Source organism: Triturus cristatus, chromosome 7 (genome assembly GCF_964204655.1).
Source record: "Triturus cristatus chromosome 7, aTriCri1.1, whole genome shotgun sequence".
Classification (NCBI taxonomy): domain Eukaryota; kingdom Metazoa; phylum Chordata; class Amphibia; order Caudata; family Salamandridae; genus Triturus; species Triturus cristatus.
This window is the reverse complement of record NC_140590.1, coordinates 164165022-164182515: the sequence shown is the minus strand read 5'-3', so window position 1 is coordinate 164182515 and position 17494 is coordinate 164165022. Positions and strand designations below refer to the sequence as shown.

Here is a 17494-nt window from a genome sequence, read left to right as displayed (position 1 = left end):
GGGATGGTCCTGATCAGAGAGCCAAAGACCTTCAAGGGGCTTACTCCGACTTCGAAAGTTGTGGACACTCTGGTAATTTGAAGACTCACAGGGAGTGAAGTCTTGAATATGTGTTCTCCAACAACTCTGACTTCTAAGACCATCCTTCTCCAGAGCTCTTAACAAAACCTATACTCTGTTCAAAAACCACACCTAGGGTTTCACATACACCTCACACCGAGGACCTTCCCTCTGGGGTTCAACCTTGAGTGAAGCCTCGGCTCCAGTGTAAGGCATAGCCCCAGAAGTCTATGCCTGCAACTTCCAATTTCTCAAAGCCAAAAACAGCTTTGGGACCAGAGATTGCTTGATCTCGGAGTTGAGCCTCAATGCGAAGGCACAGAGAGCCGTAAGCAACCATCTCAGAACCAAGATAGACTCTGAAGTGGACTTTGAAAACTGACTCTGTCTTAACTACCCGCCATCTAGGAGTATTTACATTGGCCCAGACTCTAGCCACATCCTTGCACAGTCTTTTCTCCTGGTCAACCCCATGCCAAGAAATGCCACCTCACATTTGAGGCAATTTCTGAAGAGTGCAGTGCTTATCCCATACCAAAAAAGAGGACAAGCAAACCGACACCACCACCCAGACCTTCACATTCTCAATTCACACCAACCAGGAGCAAGACCTTGCTGCAGACCAACTAAACTCATACTATTGTGATGTGCTAATGGACTGCGGAGACGATACTTGGCACAATTACAATGTGGACCCTGCAGATGATGCCTCTCTTGAGCCAAGTTCTGTCAAACCCTCTCCACCAGACACAGCCTCCTGGCATGCAGACCACCACAAAGTTAAACTCTGTATGCAATAAGAGGAAGATGACTTCCTTAACGAGACTCTCTAACGAGCAGTCTATACAATATCTGCCAATGGTTAAAAGCATACTCAAATGCTCCACTCACAAATTTAAAAGACCGGGTCAAAACAAGAATGTCCATACCCTGGGAGGAGAAAAAATATTAGCCTCCACTGCAAGACACAATTTTCATTCACAGACATGTTGCACCAGATTCCCTTGTTTTTCACTCCGTATGTAATATAGCACCCATGCAGGGCATGTGGGACACCTCTTCAGATGATAAAGAGCTGAAAGATTGATGCATCGGACAAGTGTATAGCTGTACAGGATACTTCACAATGGCAACCTCAAACTGCTGTCCCTGTACAACAGACATCAGTTGGAGTAAATGGAGGGGCATATTAGGCACCTTCCAAATGCTTACAAAAATCACAGGAAAGAAGTTCAAGAGTGCAAAATAATAGGTAATGCAAGCATCTGGAGTGACCTTGATGCTGTGATAATGCCTCTCAGGGCAGAAACACAAGTATACTTCTCCACCACCACGCTTGTCTTAAAATATACATCTTCCACAGGATGTGTCCTCATTGTTTGGCATTTCAATGAATAAAATTCCTCTTTGGGCCACATGTTAGAAAAAATTAAAAGGACACTGACACTGTCAAGGCAATGGGAGTGCTGCAACACCAGCGACACAAGTCAAAGTTTCACCTCCAGTAGTTATGATCTGCAGCAAAAACAGTAGGCATCCCACAATGACTGCACTATGAGATGCATTAGCCCTGTCAAAAAAAGATAGCCACCCAAGCAATACACTAAAGGCGGCTTGCATTGCAACAGCCACAGTAGGCCAGAGGTACTTAAAATATTGGCACCTCTGCCTCCAAACTGTGACCATCCACATATCATCCCAGAACATTCAACACCTATCGGGCGACACATCAGGTTATACTTTCCCAAATGGAAGGATATGGCATCCGACAAGTGGGTGTTTTCCATCCTAGGCCATAGCTAATGCCTATGTCTGTTGCTACAAGGAATGCAGGCCTTACTCCAAAAAGGAGCTATAGAACGTGTCCCACAACATCTGCAAGGACAAGGGGTCTATTCCCTTCATTTCCTTATCCCCAAGAAAGATGTCACGATTGATGCTCAACTTCCGACCACTCAATCAGGACATCACATCAGAGCACTTGAAGATTACAACTTTCTGAGAAGTTATTCTACTGCTTTGTTTTGGTTACTTCATGGTGACACCCGGTCTCAAGGATGCCTATTCCCACACCCCCATCCACCCGTCTCCCCACCAGTACCTCAGATTTATGGCAGGAGTTCATTATCAATTCAAAGAATTACTGTTTAGGGTCACAACAGCCCCTCAAGTGTTTACTAAACACCTGGCAGTAGTAGCAGTGCATCTTTCGCTCAACTGCAATCATGTCTTTCCATACTAAGACAAGTGGCTAGTGAAGAGCCGCACTAGAGGGCAAAGCCTCGCTCACCCGCTCAGAAGCTATCATTCTCCTCCACACATTGAAATTCGCCATCAGTGCCAAACAATCTGATACCTAGCCCCAAAAGATGCATGTGCTCTTGAGAACCACACGCCATACAATGACCGACCGCCAAAGTCTACACCAACATTGACACAAGTGTTTGCATTTCAAAAGCTAGCTGTTTCTGTTCCTGCTCAAAGTGTATCAGAAGGGGTAGAGCCCATGGACGTTTCTTGATGAGTTACTAAAATGGTAGGAGCTTGAAAACCTATTTATAGGCATGGTCGTGATCTTAGATGGTTTCCTCAACCTGATAATGTTTGTCAATGCTATCCACTCGCCTCACATTCCCTCTCACAACAGGCATCAGTGAGGGGTGCTCTATATCCACCCGTCTTAAATATGGCACTAGAGCCACTAGCAAGTGGTATTCACCAAAGGCTTAGAGGAGACTTGTTTTACACAGAGGTACCCTTCTGTGTGTTGGAACAGATCAAAAATGGTGATTGTGCCTTTGAACGGCCTATGTGCTTGAGCTCCTGATAATGGTTGTGGGCCAAATTAGCAAACCAGTCCATTACCGTACTTGGTGTATTATTCCATATGTATTATATATTCATTAGTTCAAATGCAGGTGCTAGACACTGTAGGAATGGTGTGTGGCCGGTCAAGTGTTCATCACACTTATATCCTGGATTGTCTCCTGTCAAAGTAGGAGGCATCTGTACAAGCGCTGTTGCGTCGCTATTGCACCACGCAACGTAGTGCAGGAGCAACGCAGCTCAAAAATGAGATTTATGAAGTCCCTGAAGGTCACCTTGGGTGGCTGTGAGGGCTTCACAAATCTTGAAAAAAACAATGCAGCGCAAATCGCTGCGTTGCCTTACTTTGCGCCAGGGAGACTTTCCATGGGTGTTGAGTGGGTGGTCCCATGCAACATCCATGGATTTTGAAGCATTCCCAGATTTACCAGAAATGGTAGACGTGGGAATGAGGCAAAAATCTACACCTCCCCTAGTGAGGTGAAACAAGGAGAAATATGTTTATTCCTCCTCGTTTTTCCTCTTTCTTTGCAGCACACATAGACAGAGGAAGATGCCTCACCAAAGAACACACATCACGTTTGATAGCTACTCAGAGTAGGATAGTACCATTCAGTGTTGGTTGTTGTGCTTTAAAAATATTCAGATTCTGATGTATATGATGCAGGAACAGAATCTCAGAAAATCAGGGGCTTAATCATGTGGTCACCTTAAAGTTTATGGTATTAGTTTTGCCACATGGCAAGGTTAACATCCTGGGAAAGGCATGGGGAGAGGTTGTGCTGCAGTAGTTTCCCTTTTTATCTAATGCTTCCTCTTTCCTGTTTTTATCACCCTTTTACTTTCAAAAATGTTGTCTTTGTTTTTTATTTTTACCTCTGCATCATCTTGCTCTTTTGCCAATCCTGTTCCTATATATCGTCTACTTCTTGCCTCTCCATTGCCCCTAACTTTTACTGCAATTAATCATTTAGCTTTTTTTTCTCCCTTTTAAACTCTAACACACTCCCCATTTTGTTTGTCCTCTCCTAAAACTATTTATCACTCTGTGCTATTTACCATTGCTTCTTGTATCTTTCCACTTGTGCACTTTTTCCTATTTGCGTTCTCTACCTCCCCCCATCCTTTACTTCAGTCTATTTTCTACTTTTATCCAACTTGTCTACATACTTTTTATACCCTTTTCACAGGAGCCAGATACCTTGGTCACGTTTAATAAAGGAGCGCTTATTGGCCTGTTAGTGGTGGCGGTCGCTGTGGCAATGGTGATTATTATGAGCCTTCTGCTGGTCCGCCGTAAGCCATATGGGACCATCAGCCATGGTATTGTAGAGGTATGTACATCAGGTTGCACTGTAATCTGTTTTAATGTAATCAGACCTTTCCCACTTGCTCAAGATGAAGCCCAGAGAAAATGAATGATAGTCAAAAAACTGCAGTATATTCACCAGCTGTCAAAATAGAGCAAAGTAAGGAGGAACCTAGCAGATAAACCTGAAAGAGTGGAATCTAGACTTGATAATTAAAGTGGGTGCAGTATAATGACCAGATAAACCTCAGGGAACAGGGCCTTGATCTTATAACACGAGAGAGCAAGATAAAGTCTGGATAGACCTGAGAGCAGGACCTAGAACAGATTAACCAGTGAGAGCAAAATCTTGACCAGATTATCAGAGGGATCAGATACTGACCAGACCACTCCAGAGAGCAGACTTCTGGGCAGATAAGACAAGAGAGCAGGATAGTAACAAGAGAGCTGTATGTTGACCAGATAAACATCAGGGAACAAGGCCTTGATCTTATAACACGAGAGAGCAAAATAATGTCCGGATAGACCTGAGAGCAGGACCTAGAACAGATTAACCAGTGACAGCAGAACCCTGACCAGATTATCAGAGGGATCAGATACTGACCAGACCACTCTAGAGATCAGAACTCTGAGCAGATAAGAGAGCAGGATAGTAACGAGAGAGTAGTATGCTGACCAGGAGGATACTGATCAGACTATACGAAAGAGCAAGAAATGCAAGACACCAACCAGATAAGACCAGAGGGTTGCATAAAAAACAGACTATCAACCAGAGAACAGAACGGAGAGCGAGAATTATCAGGGAGTTTGATACTGATGAGATAAACTAAGAAAGCAGGCTAAGGACCAAGAACTATAAGGGAGCACAATATTTACCAGATAACACCTGAATGTGATACTAGCTTGGTGTATAAACAGTAGAGAATGATAAAATAATCATGAATGCAGAAAGATTTCCTAAAAACTAGAGTGCATAAATGAGCAGACAACCCAAACATAAAAAATAGCCCTTAGCCTCAGCACTACATGTTGGTATTTATAATGTTTGGAATGAAATCCCCAAACTCTTACTTTCCTAGATTCTTGTGTAAAAGGGCGAGAGCAATAGAACTGTCATCGCATTGTATTGTGAATTTCCACGTTGGTTGGTCTCACCATTTCTTCTGTGCTCTTTCTCTTGTCGGCTCGTGCAGGTGGACCCCATGGTTAGCCCGAAGGACCGCCAGCTGAGCAAGATGCAGAACCATGGCTATGAAAATCCCACCTACAAATTCTTTGAAGAGATGAACTGAATAATCCAAAAGAGGGGGGGGGGAGGAGGGAGGAGAGGCATCACAAGACCAGAGAGTAATTTGACCTGGAGGAGGTGGATAAAAAAATCACCACCTCCTCCCTGCCCCACTGGGACGGCAGGGTGAGAACCAACACATGGCCCAACTCTCACCCACAAAATGACACCGCCTCTCCCTTCCTCCCCGCTTGGGCCATCTCGCACTTTCACCTCATTCAGAGGGTTTTGTTCCTTGGGTTTTTTTTGTTAATGGTTTAACTATTTATTTTTGATTGTTTTAACATTCCGCCGGCCTTCCCGATGCATTGCTCCGGCTAGTGAAACTCCCAAAGTGGCCTCTGTGAGAATTTGCCACCATACGAGGCCTCACCGCCCTTTCCCACAAACCTCCAGAAAACATCTAATCCCTCCCTTCTGCACTGGAACACACATGCATGCCTGCACGCACACATTCAGAGACACACAAGCAAAGAGTTACACAAACAGACACTGCCTCTAGGCTTTCTCCAGGAATGCTAATTTAATTGAAACCTTGAAAACAGTTACTTTAGTTCCATACCTAGCAACGTCCTCTGTGCCCTGTTCTGTTAACCCATCCATCAGCCAGAGCTCTAGTGCAGAGATGCACTAACCTGTAGAAATAACACTAGATTCTCGGACATGCAGGTATCTCTGAATTATCTGCAAGGCGCACCTGGTGGCAAGGCCTTTGCCGCTGATAGGCGGATAGTGTGTGGGACAATTAGTTACATTTCAGGCTCTACATGACTTGGAAATGACCCTGCCCCAGTGCTTCTCCGGACTTTCATAAACAAGGGTGTCTGCCGATCCTCCTGCAGCCCCTCTGCAGCAGATGGAGAGAGGCCTAGTCACTAACAGGATAAGCTCGCGGGCCAGGGCTTCTCACCTGCTTCCTAATCAAATTGTTACTTTGTATGGGGAAGGTCCGTGCTTGGGGGAGGGAGTCAGGCGCAGGGCTTGTATTAGCGTGTCTGCCAGAAGGCTTCTGCAATGATTTAAAATCTCTGCAGCGGGTGGAAATTCCTTTTCCTAACCCTAGCTTAGAACCACCTCTGGCTCAATCTAAATGGAGGAAGACGTCTGTGCATGAAGCTGGAGAATTCAGACAGGCTCCCACTGTAGACGCTGCTGATCAGTATCAGTCTGAAAAGATAGGTCATGGAACCAATGCACTGGGACGTGCGGTGGAGGCGTAAGAGTGGAGGGAGTACCATCTGTTGTGGTGACTTCTCCCTGTTCTGCTCCCTTACCTTGGCCAAGTGGCTGATCTGGTGTTGCACTTCAGGCTAGCGATTGCCCTAGCATTGAACCTGGCAGGTAACGACATCTCCAGCAACAGCGTCACCATTACACATGAGAGGTGATTGTGCCGGCGGCTGCTACAGCATTTTACCCCATTGGTGGTGGTGACTGCTCCACGATTTCACTGTAGTGGTGGAAATGAATGCTCCATCACTCACTCCTGCTGTGGGGGGTTTGTGTCTGCTCCATTGTTTCACCACCTTGGTGGTGCTGATAGGAGCAAATACCATCCCGGGGTGAAATGTTGGATATGTACCTGAGACTTTTGAAGCATTACACCTTGGAAGTAATGTTTGTTCCATAGCCTTACTCCTAGTGAGTGCTGGCAACTCTCGTTGACTGCTCCAACATCGCACAATGGTCACTGTTGTGGAAATGGTTCCAGGTTTGCTCCACAGGCTTGGCATTTTAGACTTGCCACTGACCCTATAACCAGTTAACAAAGACCAATACATTTGGTGGCATTGTTTTCACAAAGTCCTTCTGACCGTCCCCACTCTATTTTCTTGGTCTGCTGGGCACTCTTTAGTTTACTCTATACAACACCTTATCTTTTATCCTCTGTTTCTTCCTCCCTGGATAAACCTGTGGAGCTCATTCCTTTTTCCCTCAGATCACTCTCTCACTTCACGCTGACACGCTAACTCCTGTCTTCTCTTCCCATTTCTTTCCCTACAGTTGACCTGCCCCTTTTCCCAGCAATGTCCTCCTGCTATCTCTTCACTTCCCAGCCTCTATCACGCAGGTGCTGCATCTTCCTGTTCCTCTTACACTCCAACTCTCTCCCACTAGCATATTCTCTCCTCTTCCCCCGAAGCACCATTTCCCCAAGAGAATGCCAGGTTTGTCTGCGTCCGATGGTCATAAGCGGTACCAGCTCTTCCAGTGGTTCCAGTAGTTCTTGTGTAATATTCCAGGTGTACCTTAACCATGGGCCATGTGTAGCTTGTGAGTCCACAAGCAGCGACTTCCCAAGGGAAAAGGTGCAAAGCGCTTGCCTAAGCCCAGAATAAAAGCAGTGCAGAGACTGGTGTGAGTAGGCCAAGCCCTCTGCGCCTTCCAGGCACCATCCAGTTTTCTCTCGATCCGGAAACCCTACACATTTCTCTCACAAAACCCCATCATTAACTCCACCTTGTGTACATTCTAACTGCCCCATTTGCAATCATTCCACTGCCTCCGTGTTCTCTGCCCCAATCGTCTTTTCATCACCGCCTGGTTTCTGGTTCGACACATAGTCCTTACGCTTCCCTACAACATGTCTTTCTGCCCCAATGCTTTGTTTTCCGTAGAGGGGAGATACTGACTGGGAGCTCTTATGCCATGACTCTGTTTACCATCGATTACATTAATAAATCGCAACCCACTCATGCGAAGGACCAGGGATGTGCAGAGGAGACCATACAGTAGAGCGTAGGTGGAGGCGGTTCCTGATTTTGATTCTCGCACGGGTAACATTTTCAGATCCCTCGATTCTGCATTGCAGCAAACATTTCTGCGGGCGAGTCATGCTTTGCCTGCAGATGTGCCTGAAGTCACTTTCAATCCAAAGTAAAACAAAGTACATGTCTTGACAATTTGTTTTTTGTGCAAGATTCTGTACTTTGCTAGCTTGCAGCGTTCTTCGTACAACTCACCGTTCCTGTAAGCAGCAATTTTCTGTGTCCCCACGGATGGTGAAAATCCTCCCCTTTTAAACTTGGAACTTTTTATTGTATTTTTTTGTATTGTTTTTTATACAGGACGGACCTGCCGCTCAATCGGGTTTTGTTGAATTAGTTGTGTCTACCAGGATTTTTCTGGCGTAGTGGCAGAAAACTGATGCTTACAAAAATAAGAGGGACATCTATTAAGAAAGTGTTTAGGTCAGTGTGTGGAAAGACAGAATCTGGAAAGCGAAAGATAATCTGCAAAGGGGCCCAAATAGTAAGAAATGCTGTTATGAAAAGACAGCACCGTGTTTAGCCAGTTAGCAAATTCAAGTTTAATAAAGTAATTTTGGTGAATGTTCTGTGGAGATGCTGTTAAATTAGACGTCTGTTGGCATGTTCTAATGAGCAGTCATTGGAACCCATCACCTCTTCTTCTCCGCAAAAATGTTGCCTCCTGTAATGGTAACTAAAAAAAACCAATCAAGCTCCAGAACCCGTGTTTCCTAATACTTTGCTAGACATGAGATTTCTTGTAATCCAAGTCCATCAACAGAAACATTATTTTTCATTAAAAAGAATAGTTTCTTCTCATAGGTCTACCCAAAACAAATGTAGAAAATGTGGAAAGAATACACTGAAACCTTGTTGGTATTTTCAGTACATTTTCTAAGGCCTATTATTTTATTGGCTGCATCTCCAAAATGTAATTCAATTAGCGAGAAGCCTGTAATGAAAGGGCCTCGCTGGCAAACACACTGTTCCCTTTCAATCTCCAGCCCTCAGCTGCTTCTCTGTGGCTTTACAATACAGCCCGCCTCTCTGCAAGTCATCCTCAACTTAAAACAAGCAAATGGGGCAGGGTGAGGCTTTAGCTGTACCACAGACCTCAACATGGCTGCCACTAGACTCACAAGGACTGTAATTTCTAATCTAAAGGTATTCTCGGTGTACATGTCAGGGCCAATTATTGCAAACATGTGGCAATAAAAGGGAGACTCAATCCGATGGGGTTTAGTAATGATGTCTGGTGGGTGACACTCACAGGCACGCAGAAATGAAATGTGCCTGGCAAGTGGTGTAACACAAAATGATGCCCCCTAAAGCAGAATATGTTGAGGGACCCTTGACTCTACCATTCCTCACAGATCTATAGTGACCTTGGACTGAATGAAACCCCCTAAGGATTTGGGGCCAAGTGAGGGTTGGGGGTCCCTCCTGTGCCACAGGAGCCTGCATTACGCCCCTGTGTTGCGCCCCTGTGTCTAACTGGAGTGTCTGTCTTTTCTGCCACAGACTGTAGAAGTATTGATTTAAGCCAGGTTGTCTATTCATGCATATGTCTTTTCTTCTGCAAGATGCTTGTGAATAAGCCTGTGTGTCAACCAAAGAACAGTGGGTAATCGATTGATCTTGGCTAGTGTTTTTCTGAAAGGCCTCTAGTCTGTGGCAGTCAGGCTGATGACTGGTGACATTTGTTTGTCAATGTCCCTGCCATTATGGCTTTTCAGGGGCACAGCCCTGTCTGTTTATTTCTCTATCTTGTCCAACTCTGTCTGCTATTCTTCAAAGACTAACTTTAAAAAAATAATATTCTCTTCATAAACTGTAGAAATTTGTCATCGACATGGGAAATGTTTTTTCTTATAAAATTTTGGGCTGATAAGTAAATGGGTGAACCCCTTTCGACTTTCACCCTGGTCTTCTTGTGATATGTTTTTGTGCCCTTCCTCGTGCATTTGGCACCGGGTTTGCTGGCAAAGAATAGCTAAACACATTTTGTTCTGTGGGGTTTTTTGTGCCTTTTTTGTGTGCAGATAAGTATGTGCATCACTTGATGCTACTTTTGTTGCACTCTACTAGACACATTAATTTTGGAATGAAGTACACTAGGAGGGAAACATGAATATGTTTTTAAAGGATCAACCCAGTTTGGCCACTCCCTCCCTTCTCTTTACACACAGCCGATAGAGGGCCTCCTTCAGTTTTGTCTCCACCCACTGCCATACCTAGAAAAGAGCTTCCAGTCTGTTCTCCCCAAGCAGCATGTCCCCAGCCCAGGTCCCAGGATAAACTGTGTATGCTCCGTCCAGCTGAAACACACATCTGTCTGACGTTACCCCATCACTACTGTCTTTCCTTTTGTCATATAAATGTTTTTTTTAAACTTGGTGTCTTTACTGTCTGAATAGGAGGAGGTGGGGAGGGATGGGAGCAAGCTGTTGCACATTGATGGCAGTGGGGTGAGTGAGGCCTCCATTCCACTAGGTGAAATGTCCCCTTAATTGTGGGACACCTACCTGTGCTCACTTCAGTCTGCTGGCAGAGTCTGGCGGCTCCTGAAGTGTGTTTTGTGACCCGCGCTACATGCTGGGCGAGACTGGTGGTGTATGTGGTGTGTCCGGGTCTGTGGTGCCTACCGCCTACAGTTTGTTGCATTGTGTGAGACATCGAGGGCCATTGAAAAGGCAAGTTTTTCAACGTGTTGAGGCTGGGGTGTGTGGGTGCTTGCAGTGTTGTGAGCAATGGCAAGGTGTCCTACTATTACACCAATCCCATTCCTTCATCTGGACATTACAGTACTGTTATTTCAACTACACCATTGCTTTGACTTGCTATTGACACATACCATCCATTCGGCCAAAGCGTCAGGACAATGACTTTAGAATGCAGCTGGCCGTCTGCTCCAGAGGATACCCACTTTGATATCTGTCTCTCACTCGCTGAGGGAAGCTCAACCGGCTTCCGGTTAAGATGAGTAGTGTTTAAGGCACTCTGTATGGCTCACAGATCCCTGCACAACTCCGGTCCAGAGTACCTAAGGAAGACATTCCAGTGGTACGCTCCCAGGAGGACTCTTCCACCTGCCACATCTAAAACGGTGATAATGTCCAAATGTAATAGTCTCATGGGGTGGCAGAAGCTTCATTTTCTCTACGCACAAACTTTGGAACAAAATGCCTTTGCATCTAAAAAAAAATCTGTCCTCCTCAGGAAATAACTTAAATCCTGGCTTCTCACTCTCCCTTATTAATCTCTCTGCTGTGACTGTTGAATGAGCTAGAACCAAGATGCCCTCTGGCATTAGCGTGCTCAATACAAATTAACATTAATGTAAGTTTAATTCAGCGTCTGGTTAAAATAAGGTTGCCTTTTAGAATTGGAAATTTTTGTTTAATTTAGGGTGTAGAAGAAAAGCAACACTTGACTCCGATAATCCCAGAATGCACATTTATTTAGACGCGTCGAGGAAGTGTATTGACTGATGGAGAACACCAGTCACCAGACTCCTCCCGAGACTGAAAACACAGATATGCAGATCTCCCGGGTCAGAGGCCGCATGGTTCCCCAAACGAGGAGGCCTGTTCAAACAAAATGTCTTACAGCTTAACGGGTCTGCAACATAATCTAAGCAAGGCTTCCTGCAATTAGAAACTGCTCCAGCTTGCCAAAACACCACAGTAAGTTAAATGCTTGCAGTTTACCCTTGCACAGTGACATATGGTAAGCAAGGGGAGGGGGATAGCAAAAGTCTCAAAGCAGAAACTGCTGCTGTGCATTCTCCCAGGGTCGACAGGGACGAAAAGTGACCTGCACAGATACTCATTGTATCGAAGAGAGTAGCCCGGGCCAGGAGGTCATCTCCAAACACCCACACTTTATTTTTGCTTTTCGTCATGGACACTCTTGTGTTTATCGTTTATCTCCCACTAGGGTTAGGGTTCGTTTTCATGTAATTTAATATTAGGGTAGGATTGGGGTTAGAAGGAAGGTTGATACATAATTTGCACACAACATTTAAACTAATTTAGGATCTTGGTTAGGCTTACAGTTCAGTTTAAGTGAATTCCATTATTTAATTGTGTGCACGATTGGAAAGCTTCCCGGTGCTGTAGAGACTGACCAGCATCCAGAACTAAAAACAAACAATAAAGCATGAATCAATGGTTAGGGTATCTATTGCAAAGCAATGTTGTTGACAGTTCTGTTTACTGCTTAAAGGAAGGTGTAAAGAGTTCTATAGTTTAGCTGCTGCCACTGAAAACGCTCTCTCAATACCAGTAGAACTTGGTTAGCTGGCCTGAGATACAGTTTGGCAACTCAGAAATGAGGTGTATAACACTGCACTGCTATTTGCTAACTGGGTGGTTCGCATGCTCTGTGCTATTCTGCCATCTACTGTTCAGTTTGAATATTACAACTTGTGTACTTCAAGAACTAGATTTGAGAATGACTCGATGTAGCGGAAATCCCACAATGCATCAGCACACAGACTCCATCTTACATTGCTTTTTTCTTTTCACCTGGTTTGGAGCTAGAATTGGTACTCTGATTTCGAAGGTGTGCTTTGACCAAAAAATTTACCTTTTTACATAGCAAGCAGGGGTGGAGCATAGGCAATAATTATAGGGAGTGTGAGCATAAGGTTTCCCAACAAGCAATAGAGTGTATCCAGGTTCATAGGACAGGGACAGCTGGTAGGAAGAGCAACGGGCTGAGTTGGGCAAGGTTAAAGGTATATATTTGGAGGTATTTGCCAAGTAAGGAACATTCTTGAAAACATTAATCTATACCTGGAGCCATAAGATGTGTACCAATGTACAAGCTGCACAGACCAGTGGCACATTGTAATTAGGGTAGAGCAGTCGACCTCAAAGCTGGGAAACCGGGTTTGAGTCTCGGCAACGACGCTCAACATCCTGTGATTCTGGGCAAATCACTCCCCGTGCCTAACAGAAATGAATGTGTCCTTCTGTAACAAAACTGGTGCTCATGTAAAGCGCTCTGATACCTGATGTCTCGGGTCTAGTTCGCGCTATGTAAATCTCTAAAAAATAAAAAGTCACCTTCACATTATATGGACTGAGGTGTATGTGGTTGGAGCAAGTCACTGTTCATTTCAAACTACGTGTTAGACTTGCTTGGGTCTCTGAATTGTACATTTTAAAGGATGTCTTAAAGTAGGTTCCAGTTAAAAAAAAAAAAGTGCCCAATCCCATGTGTCAAACAATTGTACTGTGCATTTATCGGATTCAGATGTGTAATAATGCAAACCTAAAAAGGTGCTGCAGCAACTCTGATATTAGATATCTGTTACAACCTGTTGAGACTATGGTGACAAGAGACGCATTAAATGAAGAGAATTACAGCACAAGTGCACCTCATTTAGAACTGTGTTCTCAGGTTGTGACCCAGCCCAACTCCACACACAATAAACGTCCCTCTTGACTTTCAGTACTGCTGCCTATTTAGTGGGTAAATACACATCTCTACAAATGAACATCAGTCCCGACCCTCATTCATTCCCAGTTTTGCCAATGCACCTTGCTTGCAGAACCCCCTGCATCCATTTGAGTGACGCAAAATGCTTCCGATGCACCTCACATGTAGAACCCTCTGTACCACTGGAGTGACACACAACGTTTCCGATGCACCTTACATGCAGAACCCTATGTACCATTGGAGTGACACACAACGCTTCCGATGCAACTCAATGTACAACCCTCTGTACCACTGGAGTGACACACAATGCTTTTGATGCACCTCACATGTAGAACCCTCTGTACCACTGGAGTGACACACAATGCTTCAGATGCACCTCCCATGTAGAACCCTCTACCACTGGTGTGATGCAAAATGCTGCTGATGCACCTTACATGCAGAACCCTTTGTCCAATTGGAGTGACACACAACGCTGCCGATGCACTTTAAGTGCAGAACCGTTGGTACCATTGGAGTGACACACAACGCTGCCGATGCACCTTACTTGTTGAACCTTTTCCATCCATTTGAGTGCACACAACGCTGCAATGCACTGTACTTGACGAACCCTTTGTGCCATTGGAGTGACATACAATGCTGCTGATGCACCTTACTTACAGAACCATTTGTAATATTAGAGTGACACACAACGCTGCCGATGCACCTTACCTGCAGAACCTCTTCCATCCAATTGAGTGCACGCAACGCTGCTGGTGCACTTTACTTGTCGAACCCTTTGTACCATTGGAGTGACACACAATGCTGACGATGCACCTTACTTGCAGAACACTTTGTAATATTAGAGTGACACACTGCGCTGCTGATGCACCTTACTTGCAGAACCACTTCCATCCATTTGAGTGCACACAACGCTGTTGATGCACTTTACTTGACAAACCCTTTGTACTATTGGAGTGACACACAACGCTGCTGATGCACCTTACTTGCAGAATCCTTTGTACCACTGGAGTGACACACAACACTGCTGAGGTACCTTACATGCAGATCCCTTTGTATCATTGGAGTGACACACAACGCTGCCGGTGCACTTTACTTGTCAAAACCTTTTTACCACTGGAGTGCAGAACCTCTTCCATCCATTTGAGTGACACACCACTGCCAATGCACCTTATTACTAACATGCAGAAGCCTTCACTGTTCCTGTCTCAAATACTCACATTCTCCATTTATCACACATTTTCTATCTTGACTGACACACAGCTGACATGCCCCAATCCTGCTGTTCAGGGAAGTAACACATATCTCTAGTAGTGCAAGTGAGACCAGAAAACAGTGCTCCATTTCTCTCTGGTTCTGAGAGGAGACACGCACTTGCTAAGGGCAGTAACCCCTTATCTCTCCCTCCTGACACACAGAAACACACTGCTCTGCCGATACACACGTGCCTATTCACCAGCAGTCCCCACTATTCCACATCTTGTTATTAAAGCTCTTTAGTCATAGTCTGTAGTCAGGTGTGCCATCAATCCCCTGCTTTAGCAGCTACCGGGGGTGAGGGGGGTCCTTGACGGGCCTCTTTAGTCTGCAACTTGGCAGACAAAGACTCATAATTAAAGTAAAAAGGTAGGAGGGTGAGTGGATAGATGTAAGGATAGATGGATGAAAGGGGTTGAAGGGGAGGATGGATGGATGGACAAAAGGATGTTTAGGAAAGTGCCTCTTTTGACATGGTGCCACTTTTTGCCAGGTGTATGATGTGATTTTCAAATTGGAAGTGTACTGCATCCCTGCCAACCAGGTTCCCAGTGCCAGATCTCATTCCTAAAACTGTACTACGATTTGCACAACTTCAGCAACCCCTGTAAGTCCCTAGGAAATGGTACCCCTGGTACCTAGGGCATTGGTAGTGAAGAGGGTCCACTGGGGCTGCAGTACCAATTGTGACCCCTCCCTCCCCAGACCATTGCAGGCTATGGCTCTTGATGCAGAGAAAACTGAAGAGTCGACACATGCCCACATACACTGCATGAGGTATAGGTAAGTCATCCCTACTGCAGGCATTACATCCCTAAGGCAAGGTGCACTATATCCCAAATGTGGACATATCTGCATGAGCAGGTATGACCTTACAAATCAAGTCCATTCTTAGATGTTGTAAGTGCATAGGGAAACCGTATATCAGTCTGTCCGGTACTCGAGGACCCGACAGACTGATGTAGTTGCGGCTGCACTACGGTGCAGAGCGGGGTTCTTTTACTGAAAATTACGCATTTGCTCAATTCGAAGCAAGGATACTAGACTCCCTCACAGTCTAAAGCGTGTGGGTTGGAATTATCACCACATGGAAAGTTGCTACCAATGACATTGAAGCCTTGAGAAAGTCGCAGGACAATTTCCCAGTTTGTGCGACGAAACACGTGTTGGCTGATCAGAAAGAAAAGGATAAAAGGAAGAGAAGATTTCTGAAACTATGTTTATAATTTGTGTATACTTGCATTGGTATTGAATATTACGCTACAGACGTGTGCTGAGGATTTTGTGAATTTCTATGTTGGCTTTGGCAACAACTTTGAAGGAGGTTGGTGGTTCTCCTCACCTTACAGCACCGTAACTCAATACTTTCCTGAAATGATATATGTGCGATTGTTCTTAAAGCGCCGTATAACCTATAACTATACCACTGTCTATTAAATTTAGTGAAAAAATTACTACCCCAAAGTAGCAAGCTCAGGAGTTCAACCTGACATCATACATGGATTTGTCATAATCTTAGCTATGGGCCTTCTGTGGGGGTTAGGATGTTAACACTGGAGCTCATGCTACCAATCAAAGGCTTATGAGGCCTTTGGCAGAACATGACAGAGATTAATCAATGAGTGAAAATGATTCCCAGGAGAATCATACAACAGAAGAAGATGCTGAGGAGGTGGTGGAAACCCCTGCCCCAGAAGTTCCCCCAGAGGAAGAGCTTGTCCTAGAAAGATTGGCCAGGAGTTTGAACATAGAAGCTCAACTCCTGGAAATAAAAAAGTAAAGAAAAGAGATGGGCCTAGGACTATTTCTGGTATCACCAAAATTGTAATACCTAGGGAGAGAGGGGAATATTTTGACCCTAAACTCCACTAAAGGAGTTGTCCCTAAATATGCTGAGGTTGTTGACATCACCAAATGCTTTACTGCATTTGAGAGAGCCTGCATTAGCAGAAGGGTAGTCAAAAAACACTGTGCTCTCTCTTATGAGAACATTTTACATGTAAATGCAGGAATAGATTCCTGACATTGAAGAAGGGAAATGCTGAGTCTTATGACCTTATGAAGGGTACCCTGATTGAGGGCCTTAGACTCACCACTGAAGAATACAGAATTAACTTCAGAGAGACTACAAAAACCCCAGAGTTAGTGCTGGGTTGCATTCGTAGAATTTTCAGTGAAAACTCTAGGTGCTTGGTTAAGAGGTAACGATGTGCATGACTATGTTGGGCTATACAATGTAATCATGAAAGAGCATCTTTGAGTAATTGTTGGAATGAGAAGTTACATCAGTACCTTGTAGACCTAGGTCCAGTTTCTCCTCAAGAGTTGGGGAAGAAGGCAGACCACTGGGTGAAAACAAGGGTAACTAAAACTGCCACTGGTAGGGATTATCAAAGGAAGAGGCCAAAAAGGAGCCTGCTACAGGCCCCCAAAAACCTGGACGAAGGGTGGCCCCAGAAACTCTTCACAGCCCAAGAGTGGGTACTGGGGTAAGAACTGGTATCCCAAAAAGGCTTGGTGTCATGACTGTAAGGCCCATGGATACTGAACGGGAGACCC

The 17494-nt window shown here is 44.9% G+C and overlaps 1 protein-coding gene across 2 annotated transcripts in view; it reads left to right on the top strand.

Annotated features, from left to right (window-relative positions):
- APLP1 (amyloid beta precursor like protein 1) overlaps positions 1 to 10625 on the top strand; it is a 290055-nt gene extending 279430 nt beyond the window's left edge. The window contains exons 15-16 of one of the 2 annotated variants that reach the window (XM_085615940.1): positions 4077 to 4220; positions 5389 to 10625. In XM_085615940.1, coding sequence (XP_085472066.1) covers positions 4077 to 4220; positions 5389 to 5487 — 243 coding nt within the window. In that variant the 3' untranslated portion in view covers positions 5488 to 10625. The remainder of the gene's footprint in view (positions 1 to 4076; positions 4221 to 5388) is intronic. The other variant, XM_085615941.1, reaches the window with a different exon arrangement.
- The last annotated feature ends 6869 nt before the right edge of the window (positions 10626 to 17494 follow it).